Source organism: Poecilia reticulata, chromosome 22 (genome assembly GCF_904066995.2).
Source record: "Poecilia reticulata chromosome 22, P_reticulata-male-v2, whole genome shotgun sequence".
NCBI classification, from domain to species: Eukaryota; Metazoa; Chordata; class Actinopteri; order Cyprinodontiformes; family Poeciliidae; genus Poecilia; species Poecilia reticulata.
This window is the reverse complement of record NC_088851.1, coordinates 16258569-16284660: the sequence shown is the minus strand read 5'-3', so window position 1 is coordinate 16284660 and position 26092 is coordinate 16258569. Positions and strand designations below refer to the sequence as shown.

Genomic DNA, 26092 nt, shown 5'->3' with positions numbered 1-26092 from the left:
AATATTTTAGAGTCAGAAATGTATGAAACAGTTCATTGCACTTGTTATTGTTTTTCAAAATGGGTAAGTAATTTTTTAAAATGTACTTTTCTGACTTGTATCACATGAACGGAGTCACGCTCACTTAAATAGGAAGCCCTTCCATATATGGATGATGTAGCGTCTGAAACAGCGCCCTGTTGACGATGCTCACTGTTAAAACACCGTTTTACCGGATGAGTGGCTGTTCATTCGCAACATAAAAAAACGACATACTAAACACCCTTTGTTTAGTATGTTCAGGAAATAGGGATGAACTCTATAAAAGTCAATTGGTGAAGAGGATGAACTCCTCCTAACTCACTAACCCAATGTTAAAAACATACTGTTTTGTAGGATTATTTACCAGTTTATTGACTGATATAAAACCCTTGTATTGTAACGTCTTCAGCCATATCGCCAAGCCCTAGTTTCAAGTGACTTAGATTTCCCACAACACCATAATGTTGCGGGAAATCTAACTCAAGACAGACTGATTTTTTATTTTTAAATTTTTTGTGTGACTGATACTGTCTTCAGAATAATATTTTGACATATGTTATTTTAATTAAACCCTCACAAGTAAAATTTGGGCTGATTATGCAAAAATTGTCTTGCTGATATACAGTATTTTGGTGTCAGAGCTACTTTGTTTACATTTTCTATTATGGAGTAACAAGGATTATGTTATAAACTTTCATTTTCAGTGAAGCTGCAGTTTCCCCGACAGTGCTTTTGTCCTGAGTGGACAAAAGCAAAAGCATGGACTGTTGCTCTGGTTTGCATTCCAGACATAACTTAATATTTTTGAGCTGCGTTCCAGGCTGGCTTGGAGTTGCTCATTTCTTTGACGTTTCTTACACATTTCTAAAGACACAAAAATGTACCCAACTATTGAGGAACAAGTTGGAGCACTAAAATTTGCATTCCTTTTAAAAGCAGAAAGCCTAAAATCGTTGCTCCTTTGAAAGACAATGACATCCACTCTGCTCGGTCGGCCAGCCAAACATTGGTAATGTGTTCTCAGCTTTATGGCCCTGCACACTGGCTTCATTCAAGCGCAACATATAAATTGCATGATCTGAAAAGGTCCAACTCGAGGCACAAGTTCATGAATAACCTGAGCCAACATCAGGCCATAGCTCCCCATCGTCATAAAACCAATCAGAGTCAGACTGCTGTGCACCCAATTTATTAACCAGTGGACTTCAAGGTGAATGAAGTGAGAAAGTCTTCTAAGTACTTATGACAGTTTTTTATACAGTTGTATTTTATGATGAAATTAGTTACTTGCTATGGGCTAGATTCATTGATCAAACTGCTACTCTGCTCAGGCCATGAGAAAAAATGATTCGCTCAATGATTTTGAGACTTCCAGCACCAGCAACCTCTGCACCCGGCATGGCAGTGTGGGAAATGTATACCCCCCACTTCTCTTCCAACGACCATGACCGAGTTGCCCACAGTAAATCAGCAGAGGTGCTGAAATCCCAGACTCTGGCAAAGAAACAGGCACTCTGGGAAAGGAATTTATTTCAAACCAATAAGCCTCTAAAATGACACCTGGAGTCTCAGCAGTCATGTTCACAAGAAGTATAAACTGCTCAATGCAAACCCTTAAACGATGAAAGGCCGTGCATTAAGTCTATAGGATTGTGTGCAATACAATAGTGCCAATAGCTGGTAGATTCTCTATTAATCTAAGAGGAGAAATAAGAAATAAGATGACTGGAAGCTGCAGAAGAGACCAAAACAAAAACCACATGGCAAAAAGAAGACGGTAGCCCGAGGATGGTTGCCAGTTTCCTTCTAAAGAACTTAAGTGGAGTTTTATGCAATGAAAAAAAAAAAAAAAGAATACAAAAAAGAAAACCAACACCAAGCAATAAACAACTCCTTGCTGCGGGGCCCGGGAGGGTCACCTCATTAGCCAGCATGAGGGGAAAACATCCCAAGAAAAACACTGGCTTCTGCATTAATGTACTCAGACCGCTGGCTTCAGGCTTGTGTCATGGCTGCCAGACTAGATTTCCTCCAACGCTCTTTTAATGTGAACGTCTGTGCCTGGGGGTTAATGTGTGCTCAGTGGAAAAAGGCTATTATGTGCATGTTTTCGTGATTTCAGATAAAAGTGTGATGTTTTTAGCATGCAGACCTGCTGAACTGTGGTGGTCAACTCCAGGCACAGCTGTATGATCTTGTTCTTGGTAGCTGTGAAGTCACTGATCCCTGTGAGAGGTGTCCTATAGTAAGAAGAGAGAGCGAGAGAGAAAAAGGAAAGATAAGATTGGAACAGGCCAATTTTTCCATAAATGGCCTCTATCTGTGATTAGTGTATGTCTTTTGAAAACTTGACATAGTCGTCACTAGAGACTCTAAATCAGCAAACAAATAATACTGACAACCTGCTTAATACGTTATGCTTATAATGCATAACATGTTATGGAACCAGTCAACTGGAGAGGATACTGTCATCTAAATCAAAAGCTGAACAGCAGCTATATATAAAACAGAACTTTGTGGAGAAAAGTCCGACTTTCTCATTACCCTCCAATAACGATTTGGAAGATGCTGGCATAAAATACGGGACAAAAAAGTTATCATACCTGAAATTCAACCAACAAAACTGGTACAGTTACCCAATTTTCAGCTAGTTAAGGTGCGTTTAACTGGATGATGATCTGGTTTATGATCTAATACTCAGGGGTAATGGAGTGCAGTCACCTGTCAAGCCAAGCTAGGAGGCTCTTTGCAGCACCAATCAGCTCCACCACAGAGGTTAGGAAGTCATTTGGTGGCTTGCGAGACATGCTTCCCTCAGATGGGGGGCTTTTTCTGCGATCATTTGTAGCGATGTGAAGACTGTTGGTTGCAGCTCTCATCCTCACAACGAGATTCTTCAGGTTATCCGTTTCCACTCCATAGTTCTGAAATAAGATTAACAGAAGGTTAAAAGGTTTTGAATGAGAAAAAATGCCTTATAAAGACGTCAATCACTTTAAATAACACAGTCTGAAAATATAAGAGTCCCACTCATTTCCCCTAGACAGAGAAGTCTTTTTAGTCCCGGGAAAAACATGTTTTCTGTACTGTAAATGAATGTAATCATTTCTCTGAGAGAATCTACTGGAGAAAGATTTGACTGTTTTTTTTTCTCCTTTGTCTTGGTAAACTTTTTCTATTATTATTTTAGCATATGTTTTTTGGAACTCATAAAACATGCTGTTCTCTTGTCTGTGAGAATAGAAGTTGAATATAAAAAAAACAACCTCCCAGTGAGTCTGCAGAGTTTTTATTTTTGTTTTTTTTGGCCCGCACGAGCAATCACCTGATTTCTATCGGGTTTGCATTCTTGAGCCCAAGTTGCTTCCTGCCTTTGCATTCCTCTTATTTGTGGAGAATTCACAGGCACAGGGACGCTACACTCGGCAATTCCTAACGTCACTGAGCCGAGCACAAGTCAGCGCCAAAGTGAGCAAAAGTTACTTTTTGTTTAAATGTAATGTGTGACATAAGCAAACTAATGTTTTTGACTAAACAAATGGTATTAGAATAAAAGCTTTGCTATGAGTAAACAGTGGTCTGGCTCTCATTTAGCATCAGCTTACATTGTGCTGAATTTGTGCCAGCAGCACTGCTTTATAATGACATGCCAGTTGCATAATGTGCTTCCCAAAGAGTAAAACGGCACGTGTTTGGCAACCGTTGCCCAGAAAATCTGTTTTCTTTTATTCTGCTTTCAAACATCTGCTCCGAAAAGAAGTATGTACAAACTGATTCACTAATCTTCTGTCCCAAGAAAAACACTAGGAGAAGTTGAGTATTCAAACAGCAGCTCTCAGTGGCTTTGTTCCTGTAACACTTCCACGCTAAATGGCTTATAGGAACAATAAAATATGCAAACACATTTGAAGAACCTAAAAAAAGAAGAGGAAATCATCTGAGTCTTTGGCTTCACATTTATATAGTTAAAGTGCAACTTTAGCATAAAGGGGATTTGAGCATTTTCCAAGACAAACGCCTCTCCTGCCTTCTTATTAGCAGTTTAATCACACACATAGGAGCTTTGACTTTTTTCACAGATGTCTAGAGAGCTTTTGTCCTACTAGCAGAGCAAAAAAAAAAAAAAACTCATTTAGTGTAACTTTAACCTTGCCTCCTGATTACAAAGTCTGGATTTTTTTTTACTCTTTTATTTTATGTTTTTCACCTATCTTTTAGTTTTTATTTTAGAAGATAGCAGAGATAACTGCATTACCACTATAATGTGTCAATGCAGTGGTACAAGACATTACAAATCTGCCTTCATTTAAAGTCTCAAAGTTTCAGAAACAGAACGTTTCATTTAAGGATGGAAGATACTTCTTGTTTGGTCAAACCTTAGAATTATTTTTTGCAAAACGCTTGAAGCAAAACAGTAGAATCTAACTTCCTTTAGAGTTTATGACTAACGTGTAGTGGCTAAGCATCATGTCAGAGGATATCACGATGTGCTGGAGAGCTGGAGGAGTTTGAGAGCAAATCCTGGCATGTTGGCTTTCAACACCAGCTCTGCAGAAGACATCAGTGAGAGAGAGATGTCCAGTAAAAATGTTTAATGTATGTCTTCGTCCCCAGACAGCCGTTAGAAGCCCTCAGCTTTTTGGGTGTAAGAGAAGCATGAGCTTTGGGTTCCTGAAGGGTTCATGTGGGAACATCTATCTTGTAATTTGGGCTTGAATGTAGCTTCGTGCCATAAAAAGGAGAAATCTTCGATATTATATGTGTATATGCACAAACATTTAAACGGAAAGAAGAAAATGCAAAAAGAAGGGTGAAGTGTCAAAAAGATTACCATGACAGGAAATGTCTGACTTAGCAGTTAATAGAAAAAGGAAAGAGTTTAGGAGGAGCATGTCTGGTGTTGATGTCTTCAGTTCCTGTCGGTTGGAATGACCTTGCCTCAGTGAAAGCTAATTAAATCTGGGGGGGCTTCACTTCCTCCCCAGGGACATGTAGAAATTTTAAGCCATTCTTAATAAGGAAACCTCTTATGAAGAAAACCCACAAACCTGCACAGCCTCAGTCAGAGGTGAAAGGTTGTTGAGAGTCCAAAATCCCTGGTTTTGAATTCAACAGAAGATAAACAGATGGGGAAGTTTATGTCTGTCACATTTGAAAGGATAAATTCAGTCACAATTCAGGATAAAAAGCATAAGAACTACTTTCTTCTTGCTACCATGATGCAAAATATTGCATGGATGTACACAAACCTGACTCTTGGTACTGCAGTAATGATAAACATCCTTGCCGAATTGATGCTTCATATGGTACAAATGGATCAAATACTAAATCTATAGACAGAAACAGACAACTGTGCAGTAGTTAAGTGCTTCCATGTGTCTACTACAGCAGTTATGCACAAATAATTTAAAGAGCCACCCCATGAAGGATGAATTACACCTCTCAGTTGTTTGAAGGTGTAGGAAACCAAATAAAACATATTGTACATATGTGTCAGGTATTTCAGTCTATATATTCTATTTTTTTAAAGATTTATTGTTCAGTGCTGATTTAAGATGGTTAAATCTCAATACATTGTATTATAATCTAAAAAGTACTTTATTATCCCAAATAAAATGTTATTTGTTTGCAATGTGACAAACATGTGTGACGAAGGTGCAGGAATACTTTTGCAAGGGCCCTATATAATAAATCTAACAGAGCGAGATATTCTGAGATATTCAACATTAATTTTCGCAGCCATATTCATGACTCAAAAAATAAATCATCCATGGTTAAGATGTTTAATCACGGTAAAGAAACGTATTTTTTTTTATGCTTTAAAGTAAGTGGTTCTGAGCATGTTCAGAGCCAAACCTCTGCTTCAGAGCGAGACCCAGACACTTTCACACTGAGGAAACTTCAAACTGCAAGTTTGTTTGCGGCAAAGAACACACCATACGCAAGCGATTAATGTAAAGTGTTTTAGGAGAACACCATGTCAGAACTGCTGACACTGATAAAAATGCAAAGACCACAATCTGGACCCTTTAAGACACAGGAAGTGATAAAACTCTAAATCGATCCCATCTGCTGGAAAACTTAGGTTTCTTGGAAAACAAAGCACGGAGGGGTTTGCATTTTTCTTTTCATGAAGAAACGCTAAAGGAAGACCTTTTTTTTTTTTACTTTTTTTTTCTTCTTTTTTTTGGACAGCTGGAATGAGACAGAAGAGGTGAATAGCTTAAGACAAAAATCCTTCCACTGCTTTAAACTGCCAACAAAAGCACTAAATCTCTATGAACTCCTCTGGCCCATTTGCTCACTGATACTGTCGTGAGGAAAATGATACAAAATAATTGTCTGGAAGTAAATTAAAGTCCTATGGCCACATTTTAAGAATAATCTGTCTAATCACTGAAGATGGACATCAAACCGAACACATTTACATTCACTCACCAAAGCACAAAGCAAGTCGACGGCCTCCAGGACCAGTTCCTGGTGTCCAATCCTTGCAACGCCCAGCTCCTCCAAGTCTTGATGAGTGATCTTTAATAGCTGTTCTCCGCTGATCTTTTCCCTCTCAAAGTTACTAATATACTGCTGCAAGCTGTCATCCAACCCTGGAAACACACAAAAGAGAAAACATAAAGTTCCTGTAGAAAAAAAAAGTCCTCTAAGATAAAATTAAGTTGTTTGCCTTAAAACAGCTTAGTTAGTAGCAGAGCAAAGCACGAAAGAGGTAACAATCTCTGTAACAATCTCTGTTGCCCTGAACATCGCAAATTGATCCAAACCCTGAAAAATCATAATTTTCTTAGCAGAATATTAATACATATCAAGTAATATTTCTAACACCTTGAACATAACATCCTGGTTGATTCTATTTTTTTTTGATAGCTGCTGTTTTTTTAAATTTCAATGTGTTTTCTTGTACAATGACAAAAAGGAATTATTTTCTATTCTTTTAGTGGAACACCTCCTTCTACCTCAATTTTCTGTTTGAATAATCAGCGGTATATGCATAAATAAGCACCCAATGCTATTGTGACAATGGTTTAAAAGCTCATTAAAATTATGTTCAAATCACATTTGAGTTGATTTTAGATAGCCTCTTCAGCTAACCGTAAGGGTGACACTTTATTTGAACGGGTGTGAATAAGACTGTCATGACACCATCATAAACATGACATAACACCTGTCATGAACATGAATAAGTCTTCATGAATATTTATGACTGTTGTCATAAAGTGTTACTCGGTAAATCATGACACTTTTAATACAAAGTTGACATTATTAAAAATGTCGTCGTTATGACAACTTGACATTAACCAAGAAATCATGATCTGACATAAATTTGTTATAAACGTATTACTGATTAAACTTTAGTTTTAATAACATAAAGCTACATAATTTTTCAAGTTTTATCAGTAAGACTTTTATAACAAATGCATGTCAGATAATGATTTCTAATGTCAAGTTGTCATAACAAAGACATTTTGAATAACCTCAACTTTGTATTGAAAGTGTCATGATTTACCGAATGACACTTTATGACAACAGTCATTAATATTTATGAAGACTTACTGACGTTCATGACAGGTGTTATGTCATGTTTATGATGGTGTCATGATAGTCTTATTCACAACCCGTCAAATAAGTGTAATCACCCTAAGCTTTAGACTTCAGGAACGACTTCTCTGGATTTCTATAAAATTAATAGAAAATAGTTGAAAACTGCAGGACAGATATTAACTGATTACAACCTTTTAACAGAACCGCCGTTCAAAAACCCTGAACAGCCCTTTGAACAGAAACAATACAGTCTGGCTTTATTAGTGTGGGTCTTAATTGCACAAGTGTGCACAGTGCAGATAAGGAACAGGTGGGACGGCCATATTTGTTAACTAAACAAACTGTAAAGGGAACAACGGTTGAAACCTCCAGGTCTGTGAAGCTGCTGAAACAATGAGGCTATATTTACAGCTAAGTGGTGTGTGAGGGTGTGAGTGCCTGCAGTAAACGTGTCAGTATCAGGGACAGCCCCTTGATGCTATTTAAAGATCAACAAGTTTGACCGTTAACTTCTGCAGCCACTGAATGAAGCATGGGGTGCAGGTAGAGCTAAAAGCACTGTAACGCTCACTGCTGAACAACATTAACAAACCTCCAAAACACGGCTTGCTACAGAGGAGGGAAAAACGGGCCTTTGTGTGTGTTTTTAGCCGTGGCTGTGGAAGTAAAAGCCGTGTCTCTCTGCCCATCAAAGAACGCACAGAGAGGGGGCAGCTGCAGCTCCATGGCCCCGTGCCCTGCTTCTCTAAAAGGCCCGTCAGCTGCGAGACACCCTGACTCTTTCATGCCACACACACACACACACACACACACACGCAAACACTCGCACAAATAACATTAGTCAGAGCGAGGGTTTCAGGGTCCAAGGAGCCCTGACATAAAGCAGATGCATCCATGCTGAATTTGGAGCTCGAAGTTGTTTAGTTCTTTTTACTGCAGCACCTGATGTCTCTGTGCTAAGGTGACGCTCAGCCTGTGCACCTGTTGCTGACAGTTTGCATGCAGAAAAAAACCGAAAAAACAAATGCGTTAGACAGCGCTGACCAAACAAGATCGAACCGCTTGCATTACAGCATCAGCAGATCTGACTCGACCTGTTGCAAGTCCATAATCTGTGAACTGAGGTTTTTGGTGATGCTGATTAAACCAAGGCCAGATGATATGCTTTGTAGATGTCAAATATTTTGCATTCAAATCTGCTTTGTTTGGGAATGTGAACAGAAACAAAAACTATTTTTTTATCAGAAGCATGACAAAAAATACAAACAGTAACTACCAGTGATATCCGAAACAAACAGTAAGTTGTGTCTAAAAATCATTTAACTTCACTGGGTTTTTTCTCTTTTAAAGACATTGTGATTAAGCTTGTAAATGCTACAATCTGCCAATGAGAATTAAAGTTTGAATTTAATAATGATAACCATCTTATGAGGGATACAAACTAAATTTTGATCAAGCTTCTTTGACCAAAATTTTGTCTCTGTCCTTGTGGTCTAATCTGACAGATTTTAGACCATTTATATAGGTAGACTATAATTCTAACAAAATTTGATTCTCAGAGAAAAAAAAAAAAAAAAACATTTTATTACAACCTCCATTAAATTCCATTTAAATGCCCCAGAATAAGAAGGGATTACAAGGCTATCCTCATTCATGCTGTATCCTTATGGGCTTCTCACCCCATCTCTAAGGGGCCCAGACACCCTACGGAGAAAACTCCCCAGAACAACAAGGCAGTCCCCAGGAGGGGCACTCTCCAGTACCCCCTCCATTGACTTAGAAAGGGTGGGTAATCCGAACTGTTGTTTGGCACGTAAACAGTCAGAACCCGGTGGGGCTCCATGGGTTAAAGCCCGGCCACCAGGCGCTCGCCAACATGCCCCGCCTCCTTCTGCAATCAACATCATAGATTTTGTGGTGCCAATTTAGAAGTATTTATAAGGAATTTTTACAATATTTGTGCTAATATATGATGTTAAATGTGACATTTTATTAATCGCTCTATCAGTCATGGACTATAACTTGACATCAAGTAAGACTGAGACAGCGGTTATTTGTGAAAAACTGGCGCAGAGCCACCAGCTGCAGTGTGATTGGTCCTCGCTCCTGGTTTTGTGGCCGTTTAAATACATCAACTACAAACCATCTTTCAGGAATAACTCCGCTCTGCCAGTGAAATGCTCAACGCAACAGAGAAGCTTGCAGTCCAGCTTATGTAATAGTAATTTTAAAAAGTTAAACAATTTGTTTTTATTTATTTATTAAATTGATATTATATATTGTTATTAATTTTCTAAAAATAAAAAATAAGCAAAGCTTAGCCTGGTGGGGTTGGTGGAAGTAAAGCCTGGCAGGTTGTCAGGCTTATAATACACTGGGGGAAAGCCTGTATATATGTATATACATCAATGACTCCTGAATGGCTGCACCTGATTTTTAATGATCTTTAGTATTTTAGAAGGTGAGTTTTCTTTATTTTGATCAATTTAATGAACAGGATTTTTTTTTCTGCAGTATTTTACCTGCTGAAGATCAAAAAAATACAGCGGGGGCTTGAACCAGCAACCCATCAGTTACAGGATGAATTTTTATCTCCAGAGCCACTGCTGCCATAGACCCTTAACTTTTGTGATTCTTGTGTTTACTTCAAGCATTCAGACACCAAAAATTGTATGTTCATAATTTCCACCATCTCAAGCCAATTGTTTGGTACTTCTCTACTGTTCACAATCACAAAAGTTTATTCATTATATAGTTATATATAATGCCATTTAAAATTCTTTAGGAGGAGTGTTATCTACAAAACACAATATGCATTTTGAATAAATACATATTCAAAATCCAGAGTGCCAATAAAGTTGACCTTTAATAACTGCCGGAATCCTTGGGAAAAGTTACTGTGTATATGAAAGCTGAAGTTATTCCCCCTGAGTCACAAGGGAAATTTTTCATGACTTGATAAACCATTAACCAACGCATAAGTCAAGTCTATTTAGGCTCATTACATTTTTCTCATTCCCCAGCATGCTAATTCCCAGGCAAGACTTCAGAGAACAGTTAGATTAACCTCTGACTGGTCGGCATCCTCTGAAGGAATTCAATTCAGACGGAAAGTGAAGGGGGCAGAGTGCTGGCCGCAGCCAAGTACAAACACTGGGGCCAGTCTCCTAATGCGATTAGGGGAAGACAAAGAATGGAGTTTTCAAGGAGGCAACATTTCTACTTCCTGCTGCGTTAAAAAGGCATTTCCTGTTGAATGGTGCAACCGTGCCCAACATCAAAGAGGGAAAGTTGTGTGGTTGAGACATAGTAATGACCTCTGCTGATTTATGTCAATTGTTCCAAACAATATAATTTCACCCAACCAGACTGAGGCTTTAAAAAGTCTGAAAACAAGTGAGATGAAGACTCTCCATTTTCCATGTAGATGTTTTCTGATTTAGTCATCTACAACATTTTCTCTCCTAATCCTTTATGTACACCTCAGAACAACAGCAAACACTTCAGCACCACCAGAGACTGAAAGTAGGATAAATGTGCTTTACAAACATCGTTCATCATAATTGCACCAACACCAAGGCTACAAAAAGAAAAACTCCAACACAGTCTTCCCTCTGAACTCAAAACCTTCTGGCTAATACAAAAAAAAATGGGTGTCCTTACTGTGGAGCTTATAAAACATTTATTGTCCCTCGATCAATGGCTGCCAGGGTGTGCGAGGGACTATCAATTTTCATTTAAGACAGAGCAACCAGTAAAAGAGATGGAGTGTCACTTTATTGTGAAGTGAGGGATGGGAGGCAGAGGAGAAGGCTGTGTGAGGACTTTTCAAAGTCTGCAGAAGATGAAACACTTTGGAGTTTTATAGCAACTCAAAACTACTTGGCAACTGTCTTCTAACTGCACCATGTGGGTGAAGCAGAAGCAAAGACAGACAACACCAACATCAAATATAACTTCACAATCAGTGGAGATGTAAAAACATACGTTGCCAATGACTTTAAATTAGAACCTGTATTACCAAAGCTACCATTATCCATCATCTGATTTCATATTTTGTGCCTTTAATCCGTGTTCCTCTAAAAATGAACCAGCTAAGCTTTTTCTGTTATCCACTAACAGACTTAGCTGTGGTCCATCCTTTGACTTCATTTTTAAGCACCTCAAAATGTCGAGTCTTCTTTCTTCAGTTACAGCGTTCACACCAGCGAGATCTGGTAGATATGGTGCATTCATTGCTCATAAAAGCTTGGATTTTTGTGTCCGTTGTCTGGACCAATAAAGGAGAAAATCCTCTGAGGCAATTCCTTCAATCTGCATGTGAAATTTTAGTTTCATGCTGATTTCATTCCAGTTTGAAGAAAGCAGGAGAGTTTCCAAATATTCAACACTGCCTGGATTATAGTCTTGAGCACATTTGAAAAATCGGAAAATCTTATTTCTTGACTTCTGAATTTAACAACATTTTACAGAAAGATGGGTGTTATAAGAGAAAATTAAGACTCAAGCACTGTCTTGAAGACAACTTAGCATTTTCTTTGCTCACACAGTTGCTCTCCTAGAGTGGCACCTGCTGTTCAGTGTGGGGTCTTCTTACCACCCACCAATTCAGCTTCTGTAAACACTGATTACATGCTGAACAGGTTATAAACGCGTTTCTAGTGTGTGTATGAATAAACAGACTCAAGCAAGCAAAGAGTTGGAAAGTCTGTGCAACGGAAATTGAGTGAAACCTGTAAGCCTCTAAGCATTTGGACTTTGGCAGTATAAACACAGTTGTCCTTCTCTTGCAAAATAATATGTTTTGACCTATTCTCAATATTTTATAAACACTCAAGAGCTTTTTTTTTTTAAAAAAAAAGGTACACCTGTTGTGCAGTGCGACCTGTAGGTTCAGTAGAAGAAATATCAGGATCTATAATTTGTGTTTATGAGGTGAAAAACAAGTTCAAAATCAGCCAAGATGTCTTCCTTCACCAACTTCATCCATCTGTCCCAACAAATGTGCAGATCAATAAGAATTTCAGTCCTGCTTCTGGTGGTCAACTTGTCATTCTCAGGGATTTTATTACACAAAAGGGTGAAGAATCCCACAGAGAGAACCAAACAAGCGCCTTCCCCCATGAACCCTCCCTGTGCTCCCAGTGGGAGGTGCAGTCACCAAGTAACACACTCACACAGACACAGGCGCACACACACAAAACCAATATGCCTGCTGAGGTAACCAGTGGGAAAGCTGCTGGGTATAGAATAGCAAAGCCACTGTAACTCCACTGTCTTTCTATGTGAGCCCGGCCTCCGAACCTGTGGGGAATGGTCAGGAATTTGACTCATTGTTCTCCACTCAGCAGCTCCATTGTGGGAACTTGCACCAGCTCTGGCACAATGGTCTCTGGCCGGACCAGGCGTGCTGTAATTAAAGGGAAAGAGAGTGCTCCTCTCGGGTACTGCGGTGCTATTCTCTAATGCATGACTTCACAGAAGGACAAACAAGTAACAAAGCAAGTAAACACCCTTGCAGCTAGCATGCTATAATGGTTTTTTTATATTCACTCTTGGACATACAGACACTGGTTTCTCCAAGTCCTAAAACTCTGGAGATAAGTTAGTGAGTGCAAAGAAATCTCTGTCAAGGATCACACAGTTCCCAAAACATTCAGAGTGGTTTGTACCCAAAACAAAATTTGCCTGATATTATCTGAGTGCTCAACTGTACGACCCTGCGGGACCCATTTTTCGTCTTATCATTCCTCCCTGTAGCCCACAAAGACCGTTTAACTTCATGCCCCTTAATCTCAAACTACAGACAAGTAGTAGATACTTGTTCTGAGCGGGTCTCCTGAGTGTGGAAAAGCAGCTGAGGCTGGCCCCGCCAATGGAGGACAAAAGCAGCTCTGTCTCGAGCACGGTGATGGATGATGACTGATGAGCGAACAAGGGCTTAAAGGTTACGAAGCTGCTATGGTTTGAGCGGATCAGCAAGTGTGAGTTCCACTTTGGTTTGCAGCGGTACAAAATTTTCACAGGGCAACTCTGACATTATCCAGCTGTGTTCGACTCAACCAATAATTTAGCCACACATTTAATTGGATATTGTTACGTTTCTGATTCATTTGTTGATTGGTAAACTGCTAATGAAATAAAGAAAAACAAGCCTCAATTTAGGTTATGGGAGTTTTAGCCTTTCCTTGACTTTTTGGTTACAAACATTATAAAAAACAGAGAAGGAAAACAAGGAGAGCAGCAGAACAGCTGCAGGCTTTTTCAATGAATGTCTCTGCAAACCCAGAGCAACCATAACAGTTGGCTCCTAAGCTAAGGGTGTGGAGAAAACAAAATAAGAGCTTACGGTCTTAGTGAGGGTTGTTTCTTTGCAGCTGAAATTTGACCCAGTTTTTTTCCTGTCTTTGTTGGGTTTTACAAACACCTTTCACATAAAGCATCAGATTTAATAATACCCAGTGGAAATGAATGCCTTGTTGCATATGACTAACAACTACTTAGAGATTATTAATAATTATACATTTAATTTAAATGCCGCCCTTTTAAAACACTTAAGGACACTGTGCAAACAAGTTTAAAACAACATAAAAAACCATCAGCTTCTTACAAAAATAAACCATTACAGGGATTATCTAATTGTGGATAACTTCCAAAACAGTTATCCACAAATACAGGGGAAAAAAACAAACCTCATTATATTTACAATAGAAATCCTTTAAATTCTGATGCAAACATAGCCGTGTCTAAGGTTGTTCTCAACATTTGTATCATAAACTACTCATATTAGGTTGATCATTATAAAGGAAGGTCCTGTCAAGTCGTGTTGGGCCTGTATCAAGGTACGCCAAAGCTTTTAATAGAAATGCTTTCAAAATGAATATAATAAGGAAGAATTGTCCCTTCCCTACCTGTTGCTGCAAACGGCCACTCATTTAGCTGAAAAAACATTTCTTAATCTACTTCTGCAGAACACGATGACGAATCAAAGAGGGAAATCTGCCACTACTTGATCTGCATCTGAAACATATGAACCTCCTTACAATGCAATAAGCACATTTGTAGCAAAGTATCAGAATCAAATATTTTATTGATCCCCAAAGGGAAATTGCTTATTTGTTGACAAGCTACTCCATTCAAAGTGTTAAATATAAGCACATATAACCATTACAGATACATTTAAAAAAATAAATAAATAAATAAAAATTACAAAACAAAGAAATAAAATAACATGGGAATATATTATTTACTGAACAAGACAAGCAGCTTGCAGAAATTGTTTTTCTAAACGTCTCAGTTTAGAAGTGAGGATTTACATAAATCCTCACTCTTCTGGTGGTCTACCTACTACACTCTGTCTAGTCACCACAAGCATAAATTCACAGTAAAGAAAGCAACAAAGACCTCAGAAATGTTGCAGACACGCCCCTCCCGTCTCTCTTCTTGTTCCAATGTCTACTCGTCGACCCACCACAGAATATCCTTTTCCTGGCCCCTCTACTGTTCATATTGTTGTGGTTCAGCCTGTTGACATTTACCCCAAGTGTTGAATGGGTGCATTACAATAGAGTGTCTAATATAAGGACTGTTTGTTAGCTATAAAACCCTGTCACAAGTTAATATTAGTTGTCTGTGTGGCCTTACAGTCACTACTGAGGATTGTGTTTTGTTTAGAAATGCCAAGTCGGACAACATGACATAATTTTTCACTTACATATAAACATACTGTGAGGAAAATCTATAATACTGCATTTTTTTTTATACTGAAACAGAAGCAAAAAGAAGAAAGGAGAAGAAAAACAGACCATTTCTTTAGGGGAAAGATTCATATCAGTTTCTGAACCACAGTAGCTGAGACAAACACATAAAAAAGCAAAAGCAAAACAAAAACATGGAACCCTGCGTGGTACTTTCCCATCACATGTATGGGTGTATGATCATGGTGGCCCTGCATGCTGATTACAGACCTGTTTGCTAGCACCATAATAGCCGCCTATGGAAACCACAATAAAGACAAATAGGGTTTAGTGGGAGGAAATGAACCCCACTCATTTGGCTTTCCATGGGAATAGAGTAGCACCCTCTGTTTTGTCGTTGAATTTCTGAATATTTTCAAGCAGACTCAAACTTAACTTTGCAACGTTGTGTTGTTTATTCCCACAGCATAAACAGCACAATTTGACATTCAGACAGACAAATATGTTAGACATGACAAAAAGCCTTTAATTAAACTTAGACTTGTCCCAGTGCCTCACAGGATTCAGTACAATACTTGCTAGATTCCTAGTGTCGATTCCCATTGAAGAATAAGGACAGCTAATTATCATGAATCTATGAGAGGGCAAATGGCCACGCACATCTCAAAAAACCCAACCGAGAAAGCAGAAGCAAGCTTCTAACTTTGCAGGGGATTATGTCTGTTGCTACCCTGGCCTGTCCACACACACACACACACATCTGAGCCTTCTGTCTACCATATAAATCCAGATGGAAAGTTCTTTTGTGGAAAACTGCTACTGGTGGCCAACCCAATCATCTACAATGGCTATAAACATGAACTGGCTGTATCTGCAAACAAAATTAAGCCTAGAGCAATGACAAGGGGGAAGAGCCAGTAGTTGAAGTGGGAAATGGGACAGAGAGATGGGGGCATTTAAAAAGTAGAGCAGGCTTGTGTCCAGGTCAGAAGTACCTCTGCTCCCAGCTTAAATAATTAGTTACCGCTCAGAGCAAAAACACTAAAAAACTTTTTTGTTTTTTGTCCTCGTATCTTAACTTACTGGAAGAGGTAAGCGAAATTACCTGAAATCAGACTCGGTTAACCTGTTAGCTTCTTGGGACACACTTTTTCCTCAACATCTAAAACAGAAGCAGTTGAATGAATTATGCAACGCAAGGCATCACGAGTCTGCCTACAGCCCTGTAGGCAGCTGATCCTGTTCTCCCTGCTGCAAGGGATGTGGGTAAGGGATGGTGAGTCATCCTCAGTTAGAGAGAAATCAGTGACTGACAGTGTGTCACCCACAAGCCAGGACAGGGTGGCTCTGACTCACACAAACAATTTAATGTTGTGCTCTGCATTTTCTCTCAGCAGTCTCTCTTTGGTGTTGCAACATTTAGATTTAACGCTCAACAACCACACGTGGATTCTCAAAGAAAAAAAAACAAACAAACACGGGTATCTATCCCGAACCTCACTCACCACGCATAAAGCGCACTCCACCCTTCCGCAGGTGAGGTTTATTTGTAGCACCTGGTGGGAATCTCCCAGCCATGCCAGATCAAGAAAAGAGAACTTTTTATACCTGTATGGGATTAGTACATTGTTGACCTGAAGTGATATCAAGATGGTACATTCAAACCGACAAAAGACAGGTGAGATACTTTACTCAGGTGTATGCAGCAAAGCTTTCAAAAGAGAGGCCCAACGAACCTGCCAAAGATTGCTTCCTCCAAGTTGGGATTTGTACAAAGAGGAGTCACCCAGCCTTCTAGAAATAAAACTTTCAAAACCTATATTTGCTTGGATACTCTGTTTAAAGCTGGGTTGAAAAGAGAAAACAATGATTTTTACAATTCTTTGTCTTTTCTAGGATGATGATTTCAAGTTAAGCGGTCAGCAGGTGTTTCTAGTATACCTGCATATTGAATTCTTTAACTAGACTGCTGGGCTGGGATAAGGAAGTAAGCAAAGACAAAAAGTTGTTTTTCCTAGCAGGCGATGACAGTGATGGGAAGTCTAGGGCTAAATGAACAGTAGGGAAACGTCATCCTCAGTTCTTCCTGCTGTATGCTTGGGGAACTTTTTGAAGTGCTCCCTAACCGTCTTTCAGACATAAACTAAATGAAAACCAAAGCTTGGCACAGCAGTGTCAATTCATTGGCTTTATGGATTAATAGAATAACATGCAGCTTTAAGACCCGCAGACCTGCGTTAAAGAAAACAATACAATGACTGATCAATCACGCAACACAGTCTGGGGCTTCCCTTTAGCCTTCAAAGTATTTTTAGTTCCATTTTCATCTATTCAATCAGAATACACAAAGGTATAGTTACCTAATGTACCATAGATGTACATCAAGGGTTTGTGTGTGATATCTTAATATTTCAGACTGTTATTAGAGAATAAGAAAGAAAGTAGTTCTTATACTGTCCTATACAGAGTGTCAGGTAACGGATCAGCAATTTGTTACCACCGAGGTGAAATAGCCACCAACTTACTGTTACACTCTTAAGACTGTCAGTTAGCATCGGCTTTAGAAACTTTTTATGTGAAGGTATTGATTTGATTTGATAGAAAAAAAAAACAATTCACCACATCTCTATTCTTTTGTTTCAGTGTTTGAACATGGATGTGTGTAAGCGATATCAGCACATCCATGCACTTCCCTGTTTTTTTTCTTCTGTTTTTATTTGAACCACTGTGCAACCACTGATAGAGCACAGCCCCAACCTAAAACTTGGTCATACTGAAGTACGTTGTTTATGTAGTTAATGACAGTTTATATTTTAAGCAGACTCATTTCACCACAGCTTTTTATTTCGTTACCTAAGCAGGGCTGCTCCTGGACCAATCCTCTGAGGGCAGACCGAGGCCAAACAGCTTGTAATACTAAACCGTGATCACCTGGGAGATTTGCAATGCACATTTAAAATTTGAATGAGAAGCAAACAGGTCTAGCCTGGGAATGTCAGGGATACGGGGAGACACCCCGCCTCCAGTTCCCACACCGTGACAAAACGTGTTTGACACTGACGTAAATGCAAACTGATAAAAAAAAAAAGAAAAAAAAAAGGAACAAAAAAAGCCTACCATTTTATATGATATGTAGCTATATTTACAATTTTAAAGGTGATATGAAAAAGTGTTATTAAGGAATTGGAACATGCAGATTAATATTTGATTATTTCTCTTAAAGACTCTGTGCTGGAGGCTCTGGAGCATCTGGATTATGTGAGAAACAGGCTGCACGGGAACCAACAGTGACAAAACTTCTCCCCAGGGGGAATCCTCTTACAGCACTTCTCTTTAAACTCTAAATGCCGGTTCCTTGGAAAAATGACACTGTAGTCTGCTGATTAGTGCAACACAAATGGCTGATTTTAAAAAAAAAAAGAAAAAAAAAAGACTTTGACTGGATGAATTGAAACACGTGAATAAGAAAAGAAGCCAAACTGGGTTTCAGTTGAACAAATTACACCAGCTTCCCGTTTCCTTTCAACAGCAAGCTGGCATCAGAGACAAACAAACTTCTGCAGTCTTTCAAGAGTTTGTTTGGATTTATTTGACACCTGTTCCTCCTGAACCACGTATGCACAGTGTTGCGCAGAATACAGGCTGCTAAAACGGATTAATGGTGCCTGTGGTTGATATCTAAACACAGTATTATACTTCCCTTATACAGCAGGCGCTAAAGCAGCAACAGGAAATTCTACCATAAAACTGAGATGTCAGTATTATTACGTCTGCTCACACTCCTGACTAGGAAGTTTCTGTTTCTGCAAGATAAAGATGAAGGTGTGACATCTCTGTTGACACACCTTGCTGTCATCCCTGCAGATGTTGCTGCTCACGACATCCATCACTGAAGTCACTCACCTTGTTAGGATTCAAACAGTCTTGTTATTTTTCCCCCAAACAAATGCATGGTCAAAGGGGAAAGTGAATTTAGCACGTGTTTATCACTTCTCTAACCACCCAGCTGCCTCTTTAGCACCTTGGCGTTACTTCAAAGCCCGACACCAAAAGTTTGGCTGCCAAGCATTTCTGGATTTAAAATGTGTTGAACAATGCCAAAGACATGCCACTGCATTATATTCAGATGAGTAGCCACAATGATGTTAGGATTTTGCCGATATGCATGGATTGGTATAAGGTTCTCTATAATTAGACAGCATTAGTGTATTTACACACAAACATATTTAAAACGCCTTATTGGCTAGTTCAAAGATTCTCAAATTAAGATTTAAAACAACATCATCTTAATAAGAGCGACGGCTGACAGAGTCAATTATTTGATAAAAATTCTACTGGCCAAAATCAGAATCAGGAGGTCAGGCTTTTTAAAGATCAGTGATCAGCCAGAAAACTGCAACCCATGCACCACTAGAAATAACAACACATTATTTAGAAACCTAATGAAACAAGTTATGAAAAAGATTGATTGTTGTGGAGGGGAAATGATGAGAAATGATGAATTGTACAAAAAAACCCAAAAAACTTTTAGTTATACAAAAGAAAGAAAAGTTGTGGGAAAGAAAAACTGAGACGAAGCCATTGACATCAGGGATTTCAAATTCAAGTCCTTAAAGTTGCGTGTCCTGAAACCTTCATGGGTCCCCAAGTTCTGCAAATCTGAATCACATGACACTATTTCCAACTTAGCATCTGTGAACTTCAATAGAGTCTTGCAAATAAATGAATGATTAGACTGAGGCGTGTTAAAGCAGACACACATAAAAGTTGCAAGAGTTTGACACCCGTCCAATTGAGGATCACATTCAGTTTTGCTGGGTCACACCAATATGACTTACAAATGCAGCTGTCACTCCTTGTACCGATGTGTGGCGAACCAGGTTATTTGGTCTGAAACCACCTGTTGTTTAAATGTAGGGATGCACAGAAAAATCCGGAACGGTTGTGAGCAGCAATGGCTGATTTTACGCTTCACAAGACCTGATCAGTGAGTGACTGGTAGGAAACAATATCTCATCTTTTGTCTGATTAAAAAAATGCACTAAGTCCCAAAGCTCACAGTTACAGGAACAATCTTGTGTGTGGAGGTTGTTACTGAGGTAAGAAAACTTGATCACATGTTTAAATTGAAGTCAGACAGCACACAAAATAGTGTGTGAAGCTTCTGGAAAATAAACTATTGTTACAGAGGCATGTCTGTTGTTCTTTTGGACTGCTGCTTTTATTCAGGGACCAATCAACAGATAGCCAAGTCTATTATAACAAAGTTGCTACGATTTTTCTTTATAATAGTTAAACTCCATCTGATGTGTAAAATACTGGATAATGAAAGGACTATTTGGAAATATCTCTAAGTGATGATCCAATATAAATAACAAAATTTGTTCTCCACAGAAGAATATGTAAGGTTCCCTTTATAGTAAGTGAACAAACATTTTTTCTGAAAAGGAGATATAATGTAATTATTTTTATTTCTGCTCTATTTGGACAAATCTCTGATAAAAAAAAAAGTAGCAATCATTTATATGTCCACTCCTTCTGATACTTGGTTTTTGCAATTTAACTTGGCAGCATGTAAGACGAAATGATACACTGGAGGTTATTCAGTGTCTCAGCTTGCTAAGAATTGGACAGGAGCCATTCAGCCTGACAGAAGTTGTACCAGTTTATATGTCTGGAATACCCTGTTAAAACCCAGTAGGTCCACAGTGGGCCAGAGGGGAGGAATTGGTGAATGAAATACTATTCAGCTGAGTTGGAGCTAAATAATCTCATGATGCTCCCAGCTCTTCTCAGATGAAGTGCTGCCTGTGTGGAATCGGGACTATATTTGGAGAAGTACTTTTGTCACATGATTTAAACTTCTCGCCTCTTGAACGTGGGTATGTAGGTCATTGATTTGATGTCATTTGTGGAAGTTATTCAGGTACAACCAAACTCAAATCTCAAACGCAGGCACGGTTTTAAAAGACATTTATTGAGACTATTCTCAATAAATGCATTCATTGAAAAAAAAAAAAAAGTAAAGTTGCCTCCTAGAGGAAGTGATCCCAACACGAGATATGACTTAGCAATCACATGACACCACAGGACTAGCTGGAAGATCAGAGCTTGTGGTGAAGGAAGGACAACTGCTACCGGCCATTTCTAGGCCCCAAACAAAAAAACAAGTGTCTAAATTCAAAGAATCAAATTCCCTTTCGCTGGCAATAAGCATCAAGCGACAATCACTTGATCTCTTTTGACAATGCAGGTGATTAGCAACGGCTTCAATACACAAAGAACTGTGGCCAAGTCCTGCTGAGGAAAACAGCCTGAGGTGAATGAGGACAAAGGTCTTCATATGGTTGCTTCCTGAGACGATCATTTGACTTCTGTCACAAACAAGGAAGGAAGGAATGAGGAAAGGAAGAAAGGAAGGAAAATTCAGACAGTGGGTGACTGAGTAAAGTCTATAAATAATTTTCCACACTATTTTACACTGTTTTTTCATAGTCACCCATAAATCAAAAAGTATAGGAAACCCTGTAAAGCTCAGTTCCTGGGTAATGTTTTAGACTACAACAACCATTGCTGCATATTAAAAGTTACTCAAAAGCTTTCCATGTTTTGTGGCTCTGGCAGATTAAAAGTTGACCCACCTGCTTGGAGTGTAATTGCAGTCTACACCCACGGTAAACACCTATAACTAAAGCAAATAGTTGTTTAGCCATCTCTAACCACACCAGTTCAATGCTTTTTCGGAAAGCTTCTGTCATCCACTAATGTGCAAAAACAAAATTGCAATAAACTCCTCTGATGTAGTCCAAACATGACAAAACCAGCATTTATCTCAAAACCCCAAATTAGATAAAAATGCAAACTCACATTCCCCGTTTATGCATCACCTGGTTTGAATGTGAAAGAGGTGTGTGAATTTTTCTCATGCTCACGGTTCTTCCCCTCTGTTGTGTTTGCAAGGGGGCTACAACCCCCACGATTAGGAGCGGCACAAAAATCTCCTGAGTCAAATTTTCACCACACTGGCAACAATGGAGGTTTGTATTGATAAATAATCCACAGTCAATGGGTGCACTAGCTGGGCTTCCCCCCCACATACGCTTGGATAATCCCTATGCTCCCTGCTGACACTCCCATTGACAGAACATAACCTCTGTCTGATAAACAGACAGGGCTGAGTCACACAATATGAGAGTTTAAAAAAAAGGGAAATCACCTAAGCTTTCTTTTGGGAAGCTGTTTATAGTGACACATACAGAAACAGGTTAGTATCCAAACTGATCATCGTCCATGATTCATTTCCTTGCAACATATCAGGAAAATTAATAAGATTCTAGTTTTGGTCTTTGGCACAGTGTCGCCTGTCACTGCTTTACATTCCTCTTAGCCTCACACTCGCTTAGACATAGTTATGCTGTGACTGTGAAGATGGGTTCAAAGTTTAATGATGTCACTAACATAGCAAGCATTCCTTTCAGCGCCTTAAAGAAGTCTGTGGGTCCTCAAGAGCTGTCCGCAAATAATGAAGGGGCATATCAGGAAATAACTGATTATCATTCATATTTTCCTAAATATCTACTTACAGTTTATGTTTATGTCGTATTTTAACAGGAACATTGGTGGTTGTTCCATTACAACAGGTGGTCTGTCCTATTTAGGTCCCAGGTATTCGAGCACGTTATCAACAACTAGACTTTTAAAAACCTTTTTTATCATGCTGTTTCTAAGGTTTAAATCACTTTAATGAGCTAATGATGAGTATTTACAGTTCTCCTTTGGCTGTATAGAGCATAGAGAAGCTCAGTCCCTCATCTCCCCTCACTTATTGCTGTAATCTGTCAGTAAACTGCCTGAAAAATAATCACAGCATGGCAGGTAAAGCGATACCACTCACCATGTTTTGTTAAGATAACATTTAAAAACTACAGATAGCAAATTACACGGTCGTTAAGGAGCCAACTGCAGACTAGCCGCCTGAGCAGAGTGCCCAACTGAGTAAACAGATAAGATCAGCCTTTAAGACTTTAATTACTCTAAAAAGAACAAAAGGTGCAATATTCTGCACTTAAAGCACAACAAGGCCGACAACACTCTTCAGTGTGGATGATGTTACTGAGTGAAGCAGATTCAAAGTAAGCCATATTCAGTGTCAGTAAGATGTTTAAAACAGTCAGAAGCCAATGAAGAAACTATGGCCAGGAAACAAAGAACAACACTTGAAAACCAGGCTAGTTACTTGAGCTGGTAGCCTGACCAAATAATCCAGTTATAGACAGCAGAGGGTTAAAAAGGTATACAAGAAGAACATTAAAAAAAAACCTGCATGTTATTCTGTGGTTATCATGTAACACATTTTGAATTGTCTTGTTGCTGCTGAAATGTGCAATATAAATAAATTTGATAATTTAGTTGTTTTTCTTGAGGCTTTAAAAAAAAACAATTAGAACAAAATGTTACAACTTCACAGGTCTACCAGTAAATGTTTGTATTTAGAGGCAGAGATTAATTACTTTTCTCTTTCAGATCATGTCATAAAGTGAAAACATTCTATTTTTATCCACATCATCACCTCAACCTATTTAATAGTTATTCACTGTAAATGAATAACGTCAGAGTAAATATTTGAATATTTGAAAAACATAAACTGCATGGTCAACGAAGCGACATTTAATTTACCATGGCTGGACTAGTCTGTGACTTGAAAACTAAGGGCCACAAGGGCACAATGATTACTAGTAGGCATCAGTGTAGCTTAATTAAAAATATTGAGCGAAATAATAGCCTCTCTCTTTATTTCTCTATGAGAATGCAGCTTAAACATCTGAAGAAAAAAAAAGAATTTTAAGTTTAGTCAGGTTTACAGCTTAAAAAGTCACTCATAATGTTACACAAGCATCGCTGGTTTTCTAAGTTTGCTAAGTGAGAGTAAAGAAGGGAATGTGGTTCTATTGTTATGCGGCTGAGTGAAGGTATGCTGTCACACTGGAGCAGTTTCTACGAAACCAACTGCAGAAAACGAGAATCGAGTTTGAGAGTTGTGACATTTTTCTGTGAGGACTTTTTAAGCACCAACAAAACATTTACTAAAAACGTTTCACTCACCTTTCATCCAGTCGACAACTTGTTTTGGCGTCCACTTTGTTATCGGCTCCATGGCTTCTTAAGTAACAAAGTCAACGACAGAAGAGAAATAAAACAAAAAGGTGACGGCGCCGGTAAAAAAAAAAAAAAAAAAAGTATTAACTTTCAACTCTCCCCTGTCATGTTCTTCACACAAGCACGACGACTTTAGTCTGTTTGCGTTCACTCACTAAACAACTCTGAACAATCAAGCATGACTGGAGGCTGGACTGACTAAGACTGACATCCCCCACAGCGCCTCACTGCCCGGGTTGGGATTGACGGTGCCTTCAGGGACTCCAGGAAAAAACACAATTTATGTGAAGAAGAATTTTCAAGTAAAAAGGAAAAAAAAAACTTTACCAGTTCGCTACTTCTGAGGTAGTGTTTTTCACAATGTTATATATTTTGTACTGATTTAGTATTTTTCAGCTCCTCACTGCCCAGAGTGGGACTGCTGGAAGGAAGAAAAAAAAAAAAAAAACGCAATCTGTTCACAAAAATGCCTTTTAGTGAGCAGTCATTATTTAAAGGTAGATTCCTTTATATGTTGTAGTTTATGTATGATTGTTTTTTATTTTACATCGACAAAAATTATAGTCACATTTCATACCACAGTACTTTTTTATGGAAGACTGAAACAACACTAATCTTCCAATAAAAGAAAAAAACATTAAGACCAGAGAACACGAAAACAAATCTTTGAACAAATCTTTATACTAAAACAAATGCTACAGAAAGCACTCTGTAGGTTGTATTCAAACTTTAAAGCGATTACTTTATTACTTTTGAGGAAAACAATATAAGTATATCTGAGATTTGAGCACAAGTGCTGCGTAAACGTAATTTTTTACATGATAATAATAATAAGGTGTCTAAAGTGAAGCTAGTTAACTCTATGTCATCACAATTTTGCTTTTTATGATACAACCCTCCTCCCCTCCCAAAAAATAATAATAATAGTAAAATAAAATAAAAATAAAAACAGACGACCAAATGACTCACCACTGACCTCTACTGGTACGTGATGATGTTGTAACACACTGCTTCGCTTTGCCACAATGAAATAAAACCTTGACGCAATTTACAATGACTGTAATTGTTGCTCCATTCATATGACAAAGAAAAAAAAAGAATATTTAAAGCTTTATGAGTAATACAATGTTTCAAGCAGGGAAACCTCATTTGAGTTATGGAAAACATTTTTGTTGGTGTTCTATAAAGAGCTCTGGGAATCTATAAACATGGTCTGCAACTCCAGACCAGGTACATTGGAGTAGAGTGCCCTACTCCAATGTACCTGAATCAAAAAGATGAATTACCGGCCCATCTGATCATTTGTCTTTGCCTTGACTCTGTCAAGAAGCGTGAGACAGTTAGATTTAGTCTAGACATTCTCACCCATATTTTTTTTTTCTGTTCAACTCAGAATCTCTGCAACAGCTTTTTATTTTCTGCAGCTGTTGTCAGACACTCTTGTGGGATTGTGCTGCATTTAACTTCATCCATCTTCTCTTCAAAGCTTCTCTGTCCTGACAGAAAGGAGGCATTCCCACATCCTGATATCTTCAAACTACAAACAGGACTGCTTATTGTACTTCCTCTTTAAATTTCCCTTTTTCAAAGCCACAAAACAACCACCTCCTTAAAAGAAGTAAATCTTTCTCAGATTCCTCATTGTTTTCCAGAAGGCTGAAACA

At 38.6% G+C, this 26092-nt stretch overlaps 1 protein-coding gene across 2 annotated transcripts in view; it reads right to left on the bottom strand.

Moving 5' to 3' along the window:
• The window catches only part of cnksr3 (cnksr family member 3), a 40002-nt gene extending 15326 nt beyond the window's left edge, over positions 1-24676 (bottom strand). Inside the window, exons 1-4 of one of the 2 annotated variants that reach the window (XM_008399545.3) lie at positions 24375-24676; positions 6460-6623; positions 2743-2945; positions 2174-2261 (exon numbers count right to left, since the gene is read on the bottom strand). In XM_008399545.3, coding sequence (XP_008397767.1) covers positions 2174-2261; positions 2743-2945; positions 6460-6623; positions 24375-24426 — 507 coding nt within the window. In that variant the 5' untranslated portion in view covers positions 24427-24676. The remainder of the gene's footprint in view (positions 1-2173; positions 2262-2742; positions 2946-6459; positions 6624-24374) is intronic. The other variant, XM_008399546.3, reaches the window with a different exon arrangement.
• Positions 24677-26092: the final 1416 nt, after the last annotated feature.